The following is a 22,156-nucleotide window of genomic DNA, read 5'->3' as shown; positions in this document are numbered from 1 at the left end:
TAAAAACACTTGCCATTATTCAGTTTCACTGCATAAGTTTTAATGTGCTGAAAAAGTAATATAAAGTCCAGAGATGAGAGATATGAAATGTAGCATAATCCAGACCCACTGTACTTAAAGAAAAAACTACTGTATACTGACTGGAAAAAAAAAAATTTTTCTAATCAGTTTTTCTGTCCTATATTGTTTATTAACCTTTCTTATGAACTAGATAATCTTTACATTCTAAAACATATCTACTGCAACATGCAGTAGATATCTGATTATGCGTTAATTTATTTTTATTAGGTCACTGTAATAGGAGTGCATTGAAATAACAGTAATATTAAGTTTTATACTACCATAACTGTACTTGCAACATTTTTGGGTTAACTCTTTCAGCTTTACTGTGCTAAACTAAAGGAGTCTTGTGTAAATCAACAGTAACTTCACACATGTATCAGGTACTCTTGGAATTTTTATCCTATCTCATTTTTATAGCAAACAATATGGAAGATGAAAGACTCACTGCATTCCATTACCTGCTCTATAGATGACACAAATATATTTGATAATGTAAGCATAACTTTAGTGCATGTAGCTGTATGACCAGATACATAATTATGACTCTGATGAGTTTCTTTGAAAGTCCACTTGAAAAATGTTACGGAGGCAATATTCCAAACCAATTCCTTTTTACTAAATCTTTTAACCAAAAATTAGTCTACTTTTTGATTCACTTACCATCAATTTTTAAATGCCTATGTTAATTTCGCTACACTGTTAATAAAATTCTATTTTACAGGTACTAACACTAAGAAAACTCAAACCACTTTGCATTTTTGTACACATGGGAAAAGTTGTGCATAAGAGTGTAATGGATGTTCTTTGTCAGATTATGTATTTAAAACGATGAGACAATTCAACAACGCATTGTCTGAATGATCACACTCTGATGTAGCATCTTTCATCTAGTTGTATAAACCAGGAGTGCAAGACCTCCTCTCTTTGATGAACCTGCTCTTAACTCCACGGATGCTTTTACTTGCACCTCAAATGCAACCTTCTCAGTGATGGATTATTATAGTTATTCACAGCATAGCTCTTAGGGCAAAATATCAGAAGTAGCAGATGTATGGAACGGATCATATGTTAAAGCCAATTGTACAGACAATTCAGGAATACCTGAATTCCTTGCATTCTCAAGTATTCTGTCATCTGTTAAAGAATTAAGATTTTTGTTTTGAAGTCATAACAACACTGGTATCCTAGCACTAAGAGAATGCAAATAATGAGAAGGGATCCTTCTTGAATGCTACCTTGCAAGTATTCTGTCATATCAAGCCTAAAAATAAGTAATTTTTTGTGAGTATATGAATAAAAATATTTCCAGGGGACTATACAATCACTCCTTTCATTTTTCTGTTATTCTGAAGAAACTCTTTTGCTTCATAAGCAAGGCCCAGAAATTCAACAGGGATGTAGGACAGGGCATAAGAATAACACATAACCTTTAGATCCCGTTTGTTATACTGAGGTTCTAGAATCCATTAAGATGAAAGCAGTAGCTCTCAAATTGGAAGGGAAGTGGGTAGACCCTTCAAGTTACATATTCAGCTCCCTATTTCCTAAGTTCCATTTGATGTTTTAAAAAAATGCAAAAATGCAAAATAAGAAGCTAACATTGTCTCATTCCCTGGAATATCCTGGTATTTGTATCAAACTGAAAAATAAGGTCTATTTACATCAGTCTAAGTAGTGAAGGTTGAACCAAGAGCCTCTTACTGGTTATCCATGCCTTGTAACATCCATTTCTAAAGTGTTCATGCCTGCCAGAAGTTACCTCTGAGGACTGCACTGAAGCTTTGATGATCAGCAGTGGTTTGTACAAGAGAACAATAGAAAGCTGTAATACCACCCCATTGTCTAATATAAACAGACCCAAATCAGAGCAGGCTCTCATCAGAATTTGCGTAATTGCAACCAGAAATCAATTTTTGGCCTGCACAGGCTGCAAAACAGAGACTTGTGTTCATTCATACCTTAACAAGAAGAAAACAAGCCATACTTGTAGACATTTATGTGCAGTCTTCAAAGAGAAGATTCACAGATATCATTTACTGTTCTAGCTGGAGCTTTAAGGCATACTATAAACTTTATCTGAGATGGGAAACAATAGCTCAGAAATACTATCAGGAAAAAGCACTTTAAAATACACTTGCTATTCAATAATCCTGACACAAAAATCCTAAAGGTTTCCTGTATTATGAAAGTCATCATCAGTAAGGTTATATATGAATTAAATTATCTTGAGCTTCTGTTTTAATCTACAAAGCAATTTCAATTATCTTAAAAACTAAAAAGCACATTACCTTCTTACTTTAACAAAGAACAGGATTATAGGAATAGCAAGTAATCCAGCTGTTTCACTGGACCCAACATGTAAATAACAGATTTATACCGAAGATACAGAAAATCATGCTACTTTAGGCACTTCTACAGCCAAAGGGTTGTTCAGTTAATCTTTGTAAAAATGTTGCAGATACTTAAATTGCTAGGGCGACTTTAGCCAGTTTCTGATGGAGAACATAGCTCAACTTTAACATTACTTGTTTCATCAAAATGTGAAAGTCCTATATTTATATTGTGGCAGAAGGCAAACTACTTACACCTGTTAAGAGTAAAGTCTTAGGGGAAGTGAATAATTTCAAATTATCAGAGAATTTATTTAGAAACATAAGTATACATCCACACTGGAAGTTCAATTTGAAATTAACTGAACTCCTAGTTCAAAACCTTGGCTTTGAAGAGTGGAGTAGTTTTGTTTATGTCTGGACAAATAGTAGATGGTTTCTAATAGTCCAGTCAGTGGCTGTACCTGAACGCTGCATGGCACATCTGATGGGAATGGATATGACCTTAAACTTCAGTGCACTGTGGGCCAAGCTGACTGCTACTGAAACACAGAATGTAAACTGTTCTGAGCTGCTTTTACATGCTGAAAGAGGAACTAAGGAGTGCTGCAACTCCACACTCTCCACGTGACTACTTCCCACCTCTAGCATAAATATGACACCAGAAAACACAGCAAGAAAGGGCTGAAGATAAAGCTCTTTCTTAGGCTCTCTGCTTTAATAAAACTTGAGGACAAGCTCAAGCTATGAATGAAGATCTGAAATTTGAAATGTTGTCCAGAAATTTATACCTATATGAAAATTACAAGAAACAAAAGTCATAAAATAATTTTATTTCAATAATTGAAAGTAGCCCTGTTCTGGTTTTGCCCTCTAGAAATGGCTGCTAAGAATGGTAACCATGATTTACTTTAGGGAGAGAAGTAATAGAGGGAAAGCACAGCCTGCGCTTCAAGGTTCACGCTGACACTTAAGGAGCTGAGGGAGCAATGGAAGTGAGGTCAAAAGTTCTGAAAGGCACACAGATGTCTTTAACAGCCCTGGACTTAAAAAATACATAACAGATAGTAACAGCTTGTCTAATCGAGAAAAATCTCACCTGATAGTCTTCTTTCAATGCATTTAATTCACTTTCCATTCTAACATTTGTTTGGGTTATTCGCTGAAGCAGCTCCTGCACACACTGTAGAGAGCTGAGAATTTCCTTATTAATACAAACAGAACAGGATATATTGAGCAAGATTTTGTTTCTGGAGTTTAAACATTAGATAATTTATGCCTTTTATAACAATATATTTATTTTTTTATTCTGTCAGTGTCTACAAAATCCTGTCTGTAAAAAAGGTACTCCAATCCCAACATTGGGGAAAATTTGTTGGGAGAAATCAGAACAACACCCGTCTTTTCTGGCCTTTTACCTTGGAGAAGATAAAATTATTACAAATTATTATAACTTGCTCCTCTTCAATGAACTTTCCTGTAATTAAAATGAAATCCACCCAATCTTTATACATTCTTCAGTGCAAATCTGGATAAAATATATCAAATCCAACCCCACTGTGAGTTCAGTTCAGGATAAACAGAGTAACGTTATCAGATCACAGTTCTGAAAAACACGGAAAATCCAAAAGAAATTACTCCATTGACAGATCACCCTTACATGAAATTATTCTGTATCTCCTGAATTAAATCCTGACAGATGTGAACTACCTCCCATTAGCTTTGCATCATATGGTGCAGGTATATCAGATTTTGCTGTCAAGGTCTGAACTTTTGTGGTACCTTCCTCAAGACTGTATTGTCACTTCATGAAGAGGAATTTTTAAAAAAAGAGCCACCCAAACTGAGCTGATTTGAGTTAATGAAGGTGCCATGGATTTACAAACCCCATGGGTGCTGCCATGAAGTGTGCTGCAGTTTGCTGGAAACTGAGCCATTTTCTATTAAACTCTACAAAACATATTTTCAAAGTTTCAAAGACAGAGTGAATGACCCAGACAAGCCAATCACCACTCCCTCAAGACCACTTACAGCAGTTACTGAAAGAAGACCTGCATAGAAAAAAACCCCTGAGTTTCAGGCAGAAGGGAGTCTGAAATGTGCTCAGTTGCTTCAAAATACACTGAGAGAAATGTATTATTAAAACAAAGTACTTTGACATACTTGAAAAGTGTTTTCAAATGATTCTAGTTTTGGTTCTATTGGGTACACAGATACAGCTGTCTACTAAAAATAAAATCAGTATTTTAATGTACTGTCTCTCATCCCTTTTCCAGCATGTATAAATAATATATTTTTGCACTGAAGCTTAATTTATTTTTAGTTCAATTTTACATCTAGAAAACTAAACTGCAGAGCTGTGGAATGGCTTGGCCAGTGTCATCTGACAGGTCAGTAGCACAGCTGGCCACATCTTTTAAATCTAGTACAGTTTTCTCTCAAATAGACCAGACCTCTTGTCTGATACAGTTTAGTACAAATCAGGTGTTAATTTAGATGGTTTTTCTAGCCTAAGTCCAAGAACCACTGAAGCCAACATTTCAGTTAATCGAGACGGTGAATTATTAGTGCTCTATAACACAGAAATCCATGTCTTCCAACCCAGGCAGCTGGATGAAACGTGAAGTTCATCTCTACATTAGAGCCCTCCCCAGACTATACCAAAGCCCTCCAAATGTTAAAACTAACCTAGCAAATAAACCCTAACAATTCACACAGAACAAGAGAGACACAAACCAGAATCCTTCTCTTAGATAACACATATCAAATATGCATACAAATTATGCTCCACACATCTCCATATAAATACTTACAGTGCATTCAGGGCTGGGAAAGTAATGAGGCCTGAATATGTCTCTCATTTTTTTCCATGTGTTTATTGGCAATTTTTTAAAATCATGCTCAAAATGCAAACAGGCTTTTATTAATTGGAAGAGTGCTGCTGGATGAGTGCTCTATGGGCACGCAAGCAAGATTCTGCTTTTGTCCCTCCCAGGGACCAAGAATGATACACTTCTCTGACCTGTTCCCTTTCATGAACTGCAGAGTGAAAACTCTGCAACTGTTCAAGAAAAGGAAAAAACCAACCACCCTTTCCAGGCTTAATGTTCTGCAAAACAGTGTATTATGTTGTGGTTGCAGGGAACAAATTTTTTTTTTTCTGTATTTGATACTCGACTCCATAGCCTTTGTTTAAACATCAGGATTTTTTCCGGAACGTACCTGAGTTAGCAAGAGAAGACAGTGCTAACTCTGTTCAGGAGTGTAAAGGTGTTGCTTAATAGTCTAAATGTTTATGTTCTGTATGATTGGAACATCATTTCCTGTGTATACTATTGACACATTATTCCCATTTTGCCTGGTTTCAGTACCAATATTAGAATAAACTGTTGGCAACCAGAAAGCAGAACAGCCAGCAGGTTATGCCAGCCTTACTGCTTATTTATACTGATCCACATGCAGGCAAGTGTTTCATGAGTATACTAAATTTCTCCCATCTGAATCAAAGAGAAAATATAAGACTTGGAATAAAGTGTCAAACAATGGACTTTGTTCTGGTAATACTCCTTCTAAAAACTGAGCAGTAAGATACCACTTATGCTAGTATTAAAGTATTTCTGAAGTGTAAACAAGTGAATTTAACTCGTTTTTGTAGCTTAGTATAATAAGAAACCTAAATATGAAATACAGCACCTATTTTCTTAAGTGATTTTTAATAGCAAAGCTGTATTAACAACTCACCAGCTTTTCTTCTTTAATGTGATTGTTTTCTTCTTGAACTTTTTTACTGAGTGCTGTCTCCTTAAAAAAAAAAAAAAAAAAGAGCCTGAAAACAGTAAAAGGCATTTTAAATGACTGTTTATTTTCTTTAATAATATTGTATTGATGTGATATAGTGAATCATCATGAGGCTATTTAAAGAAATTTAATTATTTTTAAATGTCTTCTTACCCATTTTTTTACCATGAAATTATACTAATATTCATAGCATGTTAATTTCCCTAGAAAAGGTTCTAGAGGAAACAGTTTATTTATATTTTATATGCAGTTAGTAGAAAGGAAGCACTAATCTGTATGCATCAGAGATCACTGCCAGGAGGTTTGCTGAGTGAAGGACAGGAAATATTCACCAAAACTTTAATTTGTTTAAATTCCAAAATACCATTCTGATTTTCTGTTGCAGTTCTTGAAACTGTTTTTCCTTCACTGCAAGATTGATGTTTTCTTCTCCCACCATGTACTGAGATGTGACCTTGGACCTTATCAAGTCTGTAGTTACTTTCTTCAGTTCCTTAACACAGGAAACACATATAAATAGTTCATCCAGTATAGGCATTGCAATTCAAAACAGAGACAAATCTTTTAGACTATCCTGGTCATGCCCCACTTTGAAATAATGTATGGAAACAACAGAATAAATTAGAGGTACTGAAATGTGTAAGACTGACTCACTAAACTTTAAACTTGTCACACGTGACTGAAAGTTTATTTTCACAGGTAAAATGTTACTGTGCCAATTTTACTCTGTTTGAAGTATTTACTTAATCATTTTGTTACTTCCTCTTCCAAGAGCTATATTAGAAGTGGACACTGAGTTGGTATTGGTAAAACCTTCATCACCCAGATATACAATAGGAATTACTATTGTAACTACTGTGTACGTTCTTTGGAATGAGGAGGGGAAAAAGGCAGAACAGTCATTATCTGGTAAAAACAGGAACTGGCTATAAATTTGGAGGATCTTTGCTTTTCCTGAAATGTTAAGTACTTAATCTCAAGAGAATGCTAAATTAATTTTATATTAGAATGTTCCACAGCACGATGCCTTTGATTTTATAGTCTTTATCCTCTTTTAAATATTCTGCGGCTTTTTTTTTTTTTTTTTTTTTTGGTATCTGTTTTGTAACCAGTTTATTCACTAGGAGCTCCTAGTGCAGCAAATAAACAGCAAACGCTTTGATCTCATTAAATTACAACTTATAGTTCCTGGAGTCATAAATATTGTGCCCTGTTCTCCCCCTCCCCTCCCATCCTGGTGCAAGGTAGTCTGTTTAATATCGCTCTCTCCTTGAGCGCTCTGACGTTTACTCAGACAAATAGCAGAGGTTATGAATGCTGCTCACAGATAGTATCAAGAATTCTCCGTGATGCCATAGTGGTGAACCAAGCATTCAGAACGGTAATAGTTTTATCTAACAACTAAGTTTGGTCTGTTTAACTTTTCTTCACAAAACTGGAATTTCGGTTATCACAGACAGAATTATCACAGGCCAGTGGTTCAACTGTTCTGGACAAAATCATAGAACAGTACAAAAGAAGAAGGAAAGATTACGTTGCAGCTGAAATTCACGAAGTTTTATGGAAAATACAAGCATAGGTAGTACTTTTAAATAAATCATTTTTTTGCTAGAGGCTTTATTTCTCATGTATTTTAGCCATAAATAAATCTAAAATGATCTAGTAAGTCCTAAGTGTAACTGCAGAATCAATTACAGAGCTGAAAGACAGCAATGCTTTACAATTATTATATTCTGTAAGCTAGTTAGGTTTTTCCCATCTTTTGCAATAAAGACATATATTCGTTCTACTAATATATGTTACACATAGATAGTATTTTCACAGGTAAAAATATAAATATATAGTACATATATACATATATATATATATATATATATATATATACTAATATATATCTGTTTTTACTAGAAGGGTCTGTAATGAGGGATGCAGTTCCTGCTGTTGAGTGGCAGAAGGTGCAAGCAGCTCTAACTTTGTCAAAGTGAGAAGGTGCACTGGGCCAGCCTGCACAGAGCAGCAGATTAATGGGACAGAGAGCACAGCTAACAGGCTGGGTGCCACACAAGCAGGTGCAAAAGCCTGCCATGGATCTGATACCAGGTGTTTTCCAAAACTCAGATTTTATAGTGTGCAGAAAAACCTTACTTATTTTGTCATTGGGAAAGCACAAGTCAGACTAAGTAAATCATGTCCTTGAGGTAGAAAAGATGACTGTATTTTCTTCTTTGTAATGGCAGGTGGATGTGTACAATCCATCTGAAACAACCCCCTGATCTGCTAATACAAAGCTGTAGGCAGGAAAAAACCACAACAAAAAGGCAACCAGAACCCAACATAAACACATCCCCCCCCAAAAAAAAAACCCCACAAATGAGACCACCAAAAATAATGGCAAAGTTTTTCACGGTGAGTGAAATCACAAGGTTTATAGCTGCAAAAATATAATAAAAAAAATTTTATACATACATACATGTGTTTTCTTGTACTTGGAAATTAATTAAAAGTTCACCTAGAGTTTTTGCTTTTTTTCTAGCTTTTTCTCATTATTAAAATCACAAGTAGTATTCAAATTAAATTAGTAGTAGTATAAATTAAATTGAACTTGGAAAATAATTTTATCAGTTCTGGGGTGTGCTGAGAGAGAATGATAAGGCTTTAAACCCATTCCCTTGATCTGTTGCTAGCTGCCAATGCTTAGGGACGTGGCTTCAAAAACACTTCATGCCAGTGTAAGTCAAGAGTGTCACAAAACCGCACTCCTGCTCCTTAAACCTCCTTTCCTGCTCCGAGTTGATCTAAGCTAAAACTTCCACCTTTTTGGTTGGGTTTTTTTTGTTTGTTTGTTTTGGGGTTGTTTGCGGGGTTTTAGCGGTTGGGGTTTTTTTGGTTTTTTTTAAATATAGTTTTGGTCAATACAAAATTTTAATTCTACTCTCCCTTGAGGGCACACCAATACATGTTCCAGCATGATGAAGTGGTGTGGGACTGGAAAAGCAGCCAGAACAGGCAGATGTAACCACTTCCCAAGACTGATACCCTATGAAAACTTTACCTGTATTCAAAATTACACCTATATCTGTTTGCTCTCTCTTCCTAGATTGCTGCAACCCTCTTGTAATCTTCTGGGTCTTGAGCAGTAGACTTGTTTTTTAAGCAGCAGAATGAAAGAAACCTTTTTCTTGGCTAGATATCAATGCAAGCATTTTCACAGTGGTTGAAAAAAATTCTACCACACTGAATACCAAAATGTTCAAATCCTAAAACAAATATTACTGAAAAGGAAATTCCACCACAGTCCATTACATTACAGTTCAGGAACTGGACTTGAAGCAGGAAACGGCAAGAGAAAATTACAACCTCTCGAAATAATATTTCTTTCCTGAAACCCCAGAAGAGTAAACCTGTGCAGAATAGACCTCAATTTCACTCGAGTTTACTGTTGTACATATTTAACACCCTCATAACATACTTGCAATGTCATTAAAATTGGAGATTAGTTTATTTTTATCCATAAATGCTGAACAGCATTCACTAACTTCACATTCCCATTAAGAACAAATGTGTGAGATCATCCAGGTCTGAGTCAAAGTAATGGCTGTGATAAGAGCTGACAACCAAATTAAGATTTTAGTACCATGGATAGTCATTCCCACTCCAGCACTGAGGCTACAGAGGAAAGAATTTTGAACCCATAAGTTGTCAGAGCTGTCAGAGGTCAGTCAAGTCTCCAAGGCAGATAAAACCAGCTTTAGAAGTTGTCCCAACTAGTGATGTAGATATCAGGACTTCTTTCAGCTATGTAGCAAGTGAAAACAGCCTGGTAATCCCTTTTCAAAACTCTTCTAAATATCCAAGTTCAGATTGTTCAGAATAGGATGGTCAAATACTAAAAACCAATAAATTCAGAAACAACTAAAATAAAGGCATTTCCTGCTGAACTGAGGAAGCCAGATTAAGTTTCAGTTGGCAGCCTTTTCCTGCTTACCTAACAGTATTTTATTTAAAATTCATAACCCTTCTTGACCTTAAGAATCAAGAGTACAGCTGAAAAAAAGAGTGGATCAAACAATATGTTTGATTGCTGGAGTTCATAAGTCTCAATTTCTCTCTCACACCTATGTTACTCACAAATTTCATTATGTTAAATTTTCTTACACATTTCTGTTTTCGTAGCTCTCAAATTACTTACCCTCAGAGAATACTAAGTAATTGATCATTCTTGATTTCTCACAAAAAGCAACAAATCCAATTTACTGTGATGCTTAAATATTTCTAAAACCCCTTTTTTATTTACAATATACTACAATAAAGACATGCTGCATTTTAGATGAATGCTTCTGTTTCTGTCACATGTAAATGATTTACCTTTTTTTAAAGGAATTGCACAGTTGGAGGGTACACAATGCACAAAGTTGCCTTCATACCTTCAAAATTATGATGGTATCAGCATCCTAACAAATATGGCTTTCCTAAAGAGGACAGTTATCACCACAGACACCTTCCAATATTTTTCTGTTTCTCTTACATCTATCAAATATTCCAGATAAATATATATAGCTTTTTTATATAACCTATCATTTGAATTATGTAGCTAAATAAACATTTTTAAATACTGTAAGACCTAATTGTGATATAGAAATTAATCTGAGAATTTTTCCAGTGTCTGCTTTACTGTTACTGTGGGTTTCAGTCTGCTTTTATGATAGTAAGAGTTCCGAAATCTTTGATCACTTTGAAACTTGATCTTTTTGACACTGAGGTTTGGCATGTTATATTCTAGTATGTAACTAAAAAAATCCAGACTGAATTCCTGATTAATTTTTACTGTGGCTAGAATATTTCCATGTAATAAATACAAAAATTAAATAAAGAACTAAAGAAGGTAAGAATGAAACAAATGCAAAGAATCTCAAACTGTCGATATTTCAAGATAAAATTAAATTTTAAGTCTGGCTTTTAGTGAAATCATACTCCAAAGAACCTTAACAACAAGAGGCTACATGCTCTTAAGAAGAAAAGAAACAACAACAGATTCAGGGAGAATTTTCAAGTACTTTTGTACCTTCAAATCCCATTTTTCAGGCAAAGAAAGCTTATGGCAGGTAAACATCCATTTTTTGATCAATATAACCCAAATATTAAATGGTTATAGTCTCTTTTGCTCATGTACAAATTATCTTCCCTCCCTGCCCTTTTTTGTTTCCAAAAATGTTCACAAACTTTGCAAAGATTCCATAGTAATTCAAAGCATTCATCTGGAAACTGGGGATTAACATTAGGCCAAGAAGTTGAGATAATAACGCATTTGATCCCTACATAAAATCATTACGGAATCTAAAGGAGAAAAAAAATTAAAAAGAGGGAAATAAAAAGATAAGGAGATATGAAAAAGAGATGTGGAGTGGAAAGATACTGAGTTTAAAGAATACTTCTGACTTATGAGCGTCCTTTTTTTTTTTTTTTTGTTTTTCTCTTGTCAGCTCATAAGAACCAGCTCAGAGGGAAAAGAATGTTATTCTTCCCACTGTTACCTGTGTTCAAGAGTGCAACTCAAAAATTTACTTGGCAAAGAGTAGTTTCTGAATAGAGGCAGGAGAAAAGAGCTTAGTGGCAACTTCCTTGTAAACAGAATCACTATCATCTGAAAACTCAGCTGCCTTGTCACAAAACTGTCCCACTCCTGACAGGTATTCAGTTACACATTTTATCCTATGTTCAAGCTAGCAGCTCACTTCCATGGCAACTGCTCTTCACGTTGTATCTCTGACTAAACTGAGAACACCACTGCTACCTTCCATATCAGATGGAGAAACGATGACAGCACAGCACAGGAAGAAGAGAGGTTACTAATAATTAGCAAGAAACAAGGAGGATGCTGTAGAGGTAAATAAAAATTCACAGGTTACAGAATATTCTCAGAGCTGCTCCAGTTTTAACTGAAGTATCTGTGGAAGCACAAGACTAATTTAGCCATTAGTCACAGAATGAAAAACAGCTCTGTTGCTTGTCCACTACTTCTACCAACACCTCAGCAGCTGTTGGAAGCCCCAAAGAATCATAGAATCACAGAATATTCTGGGTTGGAAGGGACCCACAAGGATCATTCTCCATTCAGAAATGTGCACTGTACTTACTTCCTTCAGATTACTTATTTCAGTCTCTTGTCTTTTATTCACTGATGCTAGTTTCTTATTGTGCTGTATGGCTTCCTGCACTTTAAACAAAAGTTAAAGCATGTTACCAAATAATTTCACATTTGAACAATATTTGGTTTATAATTGCAACAGATGTGCATATAATTTATTTTTTTAAAGTCTTCATAAAACTGCAAATATGATTCAACTACTTTTTCTGTGTAGTTTGATACCAGACTGGAGGATTATCCCAGGTGGTAGCAGTTGTCTGTACCTCAACCAGTGAGTTAAGACTTTTCTATATGTTGGCTTGCTTTTTTTAACTGTAATTTAATTTTCAGTGTCTCATTACATCATTTTATTAGGACTTTTAATCTTGGGGGGTTTTTTTAACCAAGACTTTGCTTGTAATTTTCTGGTGAGCTTAATTATTTTCGGACTAACACAGAACATAATGGGCCACAGAACAAACAAATAATTAACAGATGTACAGAGTTAAGTGCATATAGGCCACGGAAGACAGCAAACAGCAGAGGACAGCATAGCAGAAAACTCTAAGAACAACTTCTATTCCTGCTGAAAGGGAACTTTCTCTTAAACATTATACAGGTGAAAATATCACTGGGAAATTGCTTGAAAATCCACAATGAAAAGCTGAAGATATTTACTGGTTCCTGAACTTTTTCAGACAGCTCTATTCAATCTCTTGGTTTTGGTCCTCTGAGCTTCCCCTTCATCCTTTTCTATTTTCTGATTCCTCTTCATTCACCTGTAATCTTTTTTCTTTATTTTCCTCAATAGTCTTCAGGCGCCACGCTTGAATACAAGAACGCAGACACCCAGAAAGTCCTCTCCTTTTCTGCTAGAGATGGCCCATGATGGGGAATGATGGACAACAGCCTTACACTACAATAAGCAATTTTGCAGTTTTGAATGAGAAGATGTGCTTAAAAAATTAAAATACTGAGGAATTTAACAGCTATCTTCTGATACAACTTAGGAAAACCCCCCAGAAAAACAAGCAGGCCAAAGTTGGTAACTCTCTTTCCTATCGTTCAGCAAAAGTCATGCGCTCACTCTCTAGCTTTGAAGTACAATCAGCAAGACATTGGTTAGCCAGTAGTATTCTGGATTTAAATTTTTAAAAATTGAATACAACAAGTAACTTATGTAACTTATAACCACAAATATACATAGACTATGCTACCAGTTTATTCAAACTAGATTTGAAAAAATACTTTTGGTTTCAGGCAGAAACAAAAACTTTAGTAAGATTTAGTAATTGAAAAGTTTCTTTGGTGTTTTGGGTTTTGAATTTTATCAGTTCCTCGATATAATTTCCTGTGTGGTCACACACATGACTGTAGCAGTGGATCAGCAAAGAGCAGTGAGGAACCTACCAAGGTTTTGGATGCTTGGCATGGGACAGCTGCTATTTTTCTGAGTTTCAACTGTTGCCAACTCAGTGTTGTCACAGCACAGCAAAACCAAATGCTGGAGGACTTTTACAACATACATACCACTGTGCTCTAGTTTTCCATGAACACCTTTTACAATTCCAAACTGAGATGCAATAGTAGCATAACACCTCTCAACTTCATTCAGTTTCTTATGATGCTCCTCTTTTGCAGTTAAGTGCATCTGCAATTTTTGATCCTGTTAGGAACATAAATGAAGCACCCATTTAATGACAGTAAGTAGCTCTCCAAGTGCTTTTGAATATAGCAGCATAAATGCAAAATCATTCCCAGAACCTTTCAGTTGTCTATTTCATTTTTAATGATCTTTCCCATTTCCAGACAGCAGGAAGATAGAGACAGCATGACAATCAAAGGGTTTGAGCACCTGACATTTGAGGAGAGGCTGAGGGACCTGTGACAGTTCAGCCTGGAGAGGAGGTGACTCAAGGGGATCTGGTAAATTTGTGTATACATGGGGAGATTTGTGTGTGAAACGAATAAAGAAATCACAGCAAGACTCCTTTTAGTGGTGCTCACTGACACAAAGGGAAAGACAGGAAATTTCATTTAAACTTGGGGGGAAATAAGTTTATTATAAGGGTGGTCAAACACTGAACAGGTTGCACAGGCAGGCTACAGAATCTGTTCACAGAGATACTAAAAACCAGCTGACATGGCACTGTGCCACTGACTCCACTGGCCCTGCCTGACAGCCTTGTCCATTCCACTCCTGGGATTGCAAAAAACAACACAGCCAAGGGCAATCAGTTGGTGTATTTCACACTCCTAAATAAAGGAATTTCAATACATGTGCTAAAATCAGAAATGCATCAGCTACTTCTAGAGTAGTGGTGACTTTGATTTAGATTAGTGAGACTAATGCAGATTAATACCCCATGCTTCCCAGAAAAATATAAATAACCTTCCAATGCGTAATTCTTAATTCTTCAGTATCAATTAGCAGTTATAGTAGCTTGAAATACGAGGAAATCACTTTGTGTATCTGTAGAGGAAGTTTCTAACTACTTTTGTAAACATCTAACTCTTTTATTTTACTTCTATTCACATGTTGGCCTAAGTAATATCACAAAGAAACCCACATGGTAATTAAGTAGAACACATTTAATTAATTTTACCAATTTTTCTCGTTTTGTGGAAACTGTTCAGTGACACATGCTACTGATTTTTTAAAGCTATTTGTTATCCTTGTAACACTAAGATTTTTGTGTTCTTCTTCATACTGTATTTTTTATTAACACTTTCATAGGTACTATTTGGTGATTTTTAAAACTAATTTTCTCTGAAAAGAATGGATTAAATTAATTCCTCAGAAAGGATAACCATTCATTTAGATATCTAATCTCTTTCTACTCCACAGTAGAGCAACACAGCAATTAAAATGAACTGGGCCAAATTCATTCCTGTGTGTAAATTCAAGTTACACAAGGATGCATCTGGCCCAGTCTGTTTGGCTTAGGCAAGGCTCCATTTCCACACAGTAACAAATGCAATACATGTCCAGGCATCAGAGGATAATAAAAGCTGATAGTAATCAAAAGAAATGACCACCATAAGACTAGCAAAACAGGATATACAATACAAATTTCTCATGTTTTATAAGGTATGAAATTAAACACACTACAGCAAATGGAAAGTCATAATGGAAGCACTGGTAAAGAAACACCACCACTTAGAGAAATCACTGCAAGGAATGTAGGTTGAAAATGTTCTTATACTTTCTCCTTTTCCTAATCATAAATTAACTGTTGAAGCAGTTAATAGTTTAACTAATTAAGCTAATTAGCAGTCCTATCTTAACTAATGCTAGGAGGGGAATTTTGTAACAAAAACATTAAAAGGAAAGATTTTCTTTGTTTTTCCTGGTAGTTCCCTCAGGTATATTTATTCTAAGAGATAGATGAACAGGGAGACAGCCCTAATTTGAGATCTGAACAGCTTGTGGCAAGATCTGAGGGGTTTTGCAGTTTTTAATATGAACTTTTTCTTAGTGTTATCCCAATTCCTTTCTTTAGTCAACAAGACAGTGTTAGTCCCTCCTCCTCTTTCAGAAAGTTGAAATATGCTTTGCTACTTTACAGGGTTCTTTCCAGGGAGAAAAGGAACTGGCCTGCTCTACCTACAGAAGTTTTATTAAGAGCTCGACACTTGCCTAAATATGATTTTTGATGGCAAGCTGCTCTCCAGGCTTAATGCACAGAAAAATAAAAGCCTGAGTATGTGATTCGTCTCCTCACAGTGAAAAGGTTGTAAAACATCCTTCCATAGAAGACAATCAAGAAACACCAGGAGACACTGCAGGATAGGGAGTGTCTGACCCTGGAGTTGGAGTAAGACCCACAGAATCTTGGTTCTTCTTCCTTACGTCCGATACTGCAAGAACAGGAATTATTGCCCTGCCCTCCACCAGTAATAAAGATAAGCTGGGATGGGGAGTGGAATTGATTGTGGCCATATGGCTTGTTGAGGCACAATGATTTCTTGGTGGAACTAGACCCGAGAAATAGCTCAGGGTCAAGTAGGTGACTGGAGGAACACAAAGAGGGAATTGCTCATATCTCAAAGATACTCTGGAAATTGAGTCACTAGTCAGAGGTACTCAGTGAAGCAGAAGGTGGTAATTGGGAGGTGAAAGTGTCAGAGAAACAAAGGAGGTGTAATGGCATGGGGACCTAAGGCAAAATCACGTGAAAATTATGCAAAGGGATACCAACAGTAAATCTTCGAAATAGGAATTTTTTCACAACAGTTTCTCCAGTTCTCACCATTTTTATACTTTAAAATAATTTGGTTTAATTTATATTGTATCACTGCCTCCTTGTTGTGTTTTTAAACAACATAGTATGATTACAGGCAAGCTCCTAAAAGATGCAGAAAGGAAATAAAAACAACACTCCTATCTAAGATTATTAAGAACAAACCAACTTTTAAAGTTTCTGTTTTTTAACATTTTGCAGTAATTACTTTTTCATTCATTTGGCAACTACACCCGTATTAGAAAACTAAATGGTGGGAGGGAAGTTCTCAGAAAATGCCTATACTGCTGTTAAAGTATCTCTGACACATTTTGGCCTGTGCCAAGTAGGACTCATGTAAGCAGTTCCTGGGCACAGTTCAGGTGACTGACTGCTGGGAGCAATGTAAGTTACTTGGATCCAAATTCCCTCTTTTCTGAAGAGTGGTAGGGTTTAATCAACCTAGAACATTTGACTGCAGCTTCACTAAATGGTTTCACATACATTTAGATTCCCAATAAAAACAGTAAGGGAAGACAAGAACAGATGCTACACACAGAGAGTTCTGGCATTCTCCAGTGTATCATCTGTCAGGACACAAACACCTGACCATTTTCCTCCAGTTATTTCCTTATTTCAGCTGCAGGAAAACAAATACAATGCAGAGCCCACACTCAAGTGTATTCTACCAAGTGAACTGGCTTTGTAGTAATCCCCCTGTAGCCTTCTGACTGCAGGAGTGCTGCTGTCCATATGCAGCGAGGTGCAAAACGACTGCACCGCGCGCAATAATCAGCACTTTTATTGTGGGGAAAAAAGACAATAATAAAGATAAAAAACAATAGAAGACAAATAAATCCTTTATTTCTTTGCCTACTGTCTTTCAATATGAAACAAAACCTTCCACTATTTCAAAATTATAGCATATATGCTAAGAATTATATCAGCACTACAATTTTTGCATAAACTTAACTGGATGGCATGCTAAAACATGGTGTTTACGTCAAGTATTAATATTACATATACTATTCTAAAAGAACAGAATTAAAGGAACAAAACCAGAATGAAATCCTAATCAGCAGGGCACACTCAATCCCCAGCACATACAGAAGTTCCTTCACTGACTGGCAGGGTTTCTAAGGTGCCAGATATAAGCTGAACAGCACATCTGCTTACTCTCAAAACACACACCAGAGAACCATCTAATCTTTCTTTAACAAAATTGAAATAGAAATGGGACTCAGAAAAACGACTGGTTCAGAATTTCATCCATTTTACTTTTAAACACTTTGCCATTGGTGATGACCAAGAGTCTACATGGGCTACTACTACTTTGATCCTTAGAATGTACTGCTTATTTCAGTGCAACCATTCAGGGAGTGAAGTTGGTAGAATTTGACCTGGTCTAAAACTGTATTACCCCACTACTGCAAAAGGTTATAGGAAAGAATTCACTTTTGTTTACCTTGTGGGGGTTTTTTTTATCATTTCATATCAGAGCGTTTTCCATAAATAAGTCCCAACTGTAAATGTTCTGTTTAGTGCTACATGCAAAAGAGGATTTCTAGCACCTTGCCTCCACTCAATATCATTTTTAATTACCATACTGTGTATCAAAGCAAATGTTTTCAAAATATTCAAACGATCAATTAAATGAAAAGTTTATAAACGTAAGAAATATATCTGTTTAAGCAGCTTAGATGCATTTCCTTACAGAAAAGGTGTTGTCCTTTAAATATTCTCATTCATGTGGAAGACTGAGCTTGAAAGTTATGAAAGAAAGATAATATGCAAAATTACCTAAATGTAAGTCCAATAATTTAGTATATTTTCAACACATTTTTAGATCAGCTGCATTTTAGGAATAAATACAAGTTAAAAGTGAAGTAAGACAAAACACATTTTATGTTGCCTTTGATCTTTAACTTGTAGCCTTATCTCCCAGGTCAGAGGGCACATTATTCAATTTCACCATATTTTGTGTAAAACCACTGTAGCGTTGAAGATGACTTTCAGTACAAATGTCATGGTACTTAAAGCTAAACTGGACTCTAGTTTTTTGAGCTTCTTAATTAAAATCACAGTTTGTAATGGTCTGACAATATTATCTTTATTCTTTCCAGTTGAGCAGCAGCAGAATTTTCACAGCATTTATTCAATCAAGCCTAGCAATGTTTCTGTGGCTCACTCTTTCACTTCCTAAAACAGACAACAGGGTTCAGAGCCACTATGCTGTCACTCTGGGTAAATTTATTCCCTGTGTCAAAGGGAGTTAAGCTGAATGGGATGAAATCTAAACTGTTCAGGGAAACTGATGTTAAGAACTAATTCTGAGGAGTAAAAAAGAGTGAGAGGAAAACCATCCTTTTTTTTAAAAACAAAACTAAGAACTGCTAGGAATTCTGTATTACTTTTTGAGATTATTATGCTAGATCCTGTTAGAATAAATAATTACATTATTCAAATGACAGTCTATAAAAAAGTCTTTAATCTATAAAGAGAACAAACGTACCAATTCTACTTTAATTCAGTGAGAAAAAAAATACCACATTGTCAACAGTAGCTATCACACTATAAAAACCTAAAAAACCTACTGTAAGATTTTCAGGTTTAAAGCTGATACCTCTTTCTGTTATTTGTAATAATTATCATATATCATTTAAGTATTAAAGTTGGTTAGTATTGCATTATACCCTAAGAAAACTCTTTTCATTAAAGCTCTTCCTTGGTTTTTTATTTGCTTCTATTATTTTCTTACCATTTCATTCAATTTCTTTTGTAAAGTGTATTTCGAAATCTGTAAAACAACAGAGAGTTATTAATTAAATGGTACTTACATTTTTTCTGACAACAACCTGCATAATTAAGTATTGTTATACCTAGGATTTAGTTGCATTTGTTATTAATCCATCCAATACAGTAATACTGGTTTTGATTAATGATGGCACAATTTCATTTATGACTAGATTCACATTATTTCATAATGTCACTTCAATATTTAAATTATGTAAAACCACTGTACACTGATTTTTTACCAGAGGAGTTTTGAAAAAATGCATAAATCCGTTTGTTTTCTGGCAGGTATCATAAAAATAATGTGCAAATGGAACACAGTCTGTAAACTAGACTCTCAGAAATAAACAGAGAAGAAGACAAAGACAGAAATGAAAGTATTCCTTCAACTCCTGCAGGAACAGAAGGGTGTTCCCTGTTGGAAAAAACCAAATAACATCTCATTAGATATTCTAAGTGGTAGCATATAAAGATATAATGTACCAATCTCACATGCTTTAATAATATAAGGCTGACATTAGGCGATATTAACACTATTTTAATACCCCATTGACAGAGTATTTTGATTTGCATAATGCTTAAGTATAAGAGGGAAAAAAAGAGTAATGTCAAAGAACCCAGAGTGTGCAAATCTTATACAGAAAATATTATTCCTAGGAAAAACGTAGAGAACAATAATTTTAAGGGAGGGTTATGACCCTACAGAGAAGAACAGAGAACTGAATAAAAAATTCTTCACTCTTATATCAGGCTCACTTCCAAACAATTTCCCTCGGACCACGTGTCCACTGTGACCTCCTGCTTCCTCAAGCCACAGCAGAATTTCCTAGATCTGAACTATGCTGGGATATAAATGCTTGATCTGTGAACATTAAACATTTAAGATTTTTTTTTTTTATTTGTGGTTTACCTTACAAAAGAAGGACCACTGGAATCTTTCATTACTCTTGCCGTCCACATATTATGTTCAGCAGACCATGGAGGGATGGATATCCTACATCATCTGTGCTATGCCAAGGTTTGAGCAAGGCAAACATCCTTACAGTTATTGCACAGCGGGCCAGACATGGAAATTAATTTCTTTTGCCCCAAAAATACATTCAGTGTTAACTAAGTGATTAAACAAACAGTCTGATACCAAGTAAATGCATTCCATTATAAGAGAATGTTAGTAAGAACCAAGAGAAGCTGCAAAATCATGGTAATAATCCATTGTAACCCTTTTGTTTTCAATAGAATTTTTATCCCACACAGTTTTGGATAGAAAAATAATTAGTTCCTGGTAACATCTGAAATCTGGCAATGCTAGTAATCCATTTTCAATATATCTGCATTGGTCTTAAGCCACGGATGATGTGTAAATACAGAAACCTCCCAGTGAGACAAAGGAAAGCGCCCAAAAGCACAGGGAACACTGCGAGTTGCAGGCACAGTGTGAATATTTATTTCTATTTAGGAGTCCAAAAGCAGGGATCCCAGACAGGTGAGAAGTAAGACAAGAATGGGAAGAAAAAGGAAGGCTGTGGAAATGAAAAGAAAGCACATTTCACACACTGTTTGGACTTTTGAGTCTTCTGGAGGAAAAGAACATTAGCCGGAAGGTTAACTTGAAGTAGTCTTGACACTGAAGACTGGAACAGAAACTCAGTGTTAGAAAGTGAGGTGTACACATCCCGGAGAGATTAAATAAGAAGGCTTTAAAGATCCTCTTAAAAACAACTATTTTCTTAATAGTAAAACACCTAAAACTGAAACACTTGCATTCCAAGAAAAGTTATTTTACAAAAACAATAGTTTACCTGTAATGCTCTTAAAGTTTCTTTCAATCCATCGATTTCTTTTTCTTTTGTTTCGACAGCAAGCTGGTATTTTCCCTTTCAACAAAAGCTGTACTTCAGGATTTGGGCAGAATAAATGCATTTACAACAAGAATTTATCAAAAAGAATGTTACAAAAACAAAGTGTTACTCTGCTGTGACAGAAAAATTCATTGGGGAAAAATTCAGTTAAATAATTTTAAAATGTAGATACATCTTGCTATAAAAAGAAAAGTGAAAACAAAATAATATCTTTTTACCACTTATGACTCTATTCATCAAGTCTTAAAATTGTCTGTTCTGGGAGAGACAAGCCTGAAAAAGGCAGAACTAAAACATTATTTATACCTTAACAAAGGTACTAGGTTTTAAAACCAAAGGTATCAGGTAAATCCATTTTCTTATCTGCAGTAGCAGGACCTTCATAGAAACACTTGCTCAGCTTTTCCGCTCCACAAAGACTGAACTGTAATCTGTTATCACTAGAATCACTAAATACATGCAAGCACATTTTATATTTATATAAATATAAATACGTGTATGGGTATGCATATATACACACACATACAGAACTTGCACATGAGAAACTCAAAGGACTTCAGTAGAATTAAATCTGGTAAGAATCTCTGGCTGCAGTCAATCCAATGCAGACCAGAATCTAAATATCAGAGAATATGCCAGTGAACACAAATACATCCATTCAAACACCCCTGCACGTTCCAGTCATTCCAACATAGTGCTGGCTGTGCAATCTTCCAAAAGTACCTCATGACTAATAGTACATATATTCTAAAATGGAGCAGAAACTGGTCTTTTAACTCTAGCTTAATTTATTCATTCAGTTACTTTGGTATAAAGTACTTAAAGTACTATTCAATTCAATGGAAATATTTAGAAGGAAAAATTAATCAGCATACAATTTAATTCTGAAGCTTTCATTCAAAATACAAATCAGAGACTACTAAGTGGGTATGTATGGACAAATGGAATGTCTTAACAAGAAAAAAC

At 35.3% G+C, this 22,156-nt stretch overlaps 1 protein-coding gene across 2 annotated transcripts in view; it reads right to left on the bottom strand.

Moving 5' to 3' along the window:
• Nucleotides 1–22,156, bottom strand: part of CCDC73 (coiled-coil domain containing 73) — a 58,428-nt gene that overhangs the window by 13,912 nt on the left and 22,360 nt on the right. Inside the window, exons 7-13 of one of the 2 annotated variants that reach the window (XM_048307310.1) lie at nucleotides 21,131–21,205; nucleotides 19,297–19,335; nucleotides 13,846–13,981; nucleotides 12,326–12,405; nucleotides 6,556–6,684; nucleotides 6,135–6,194; nucleotides 3,493–3,597 (exon numbers count right to left, since the gene is read on the bottom strand). In XM_048307310.1, the coding sequence (XP_048163267.1) occupies nucleotides 3,493–3,597; nucleotides 6,135–6,194; nucleotides 6,556–6,684; nucleotides 12,326–12,405; nucleotides 13,846–13,981; nucleotides 19,297–19,335; nucleotides 21,131–21,205 (624 nt within the window). The remainder of the gene's footprint in view (nucleotides 1–3,492; nucleotides 3,598–6,134; nucleotides 6,195–6,555; nucleotides 6,685–12,325; nucleotides 12,406–13,845; nucleotides 13,982–19,296; nucleotides 19,336–21,130; nucleotides 21,206–22,156) is intronic. The other variant, XM_048307311.1, reaches the window with a different exon arrangement.

The sequence above is a fragment of the Corvus hawaiiensis genome, chromosome 6, assembly GCF_020740725.1.
Source record: "Corvus hawaiiensis isolate bCorHaw1 chromosome 6, bCorHaw1.pri.cur, whole genome shotgun sequence".
Classification (NCBI taxonomy): domain Eukaryota; kingdom Metazoa; phylum Chordata; class Aves; order Passeriformes; family Corvidae; genus Corvus; species Corvus hawaiiensis.
This window is presented reverse-complemented; position numbering and strand designations above follow the sequence as displayed.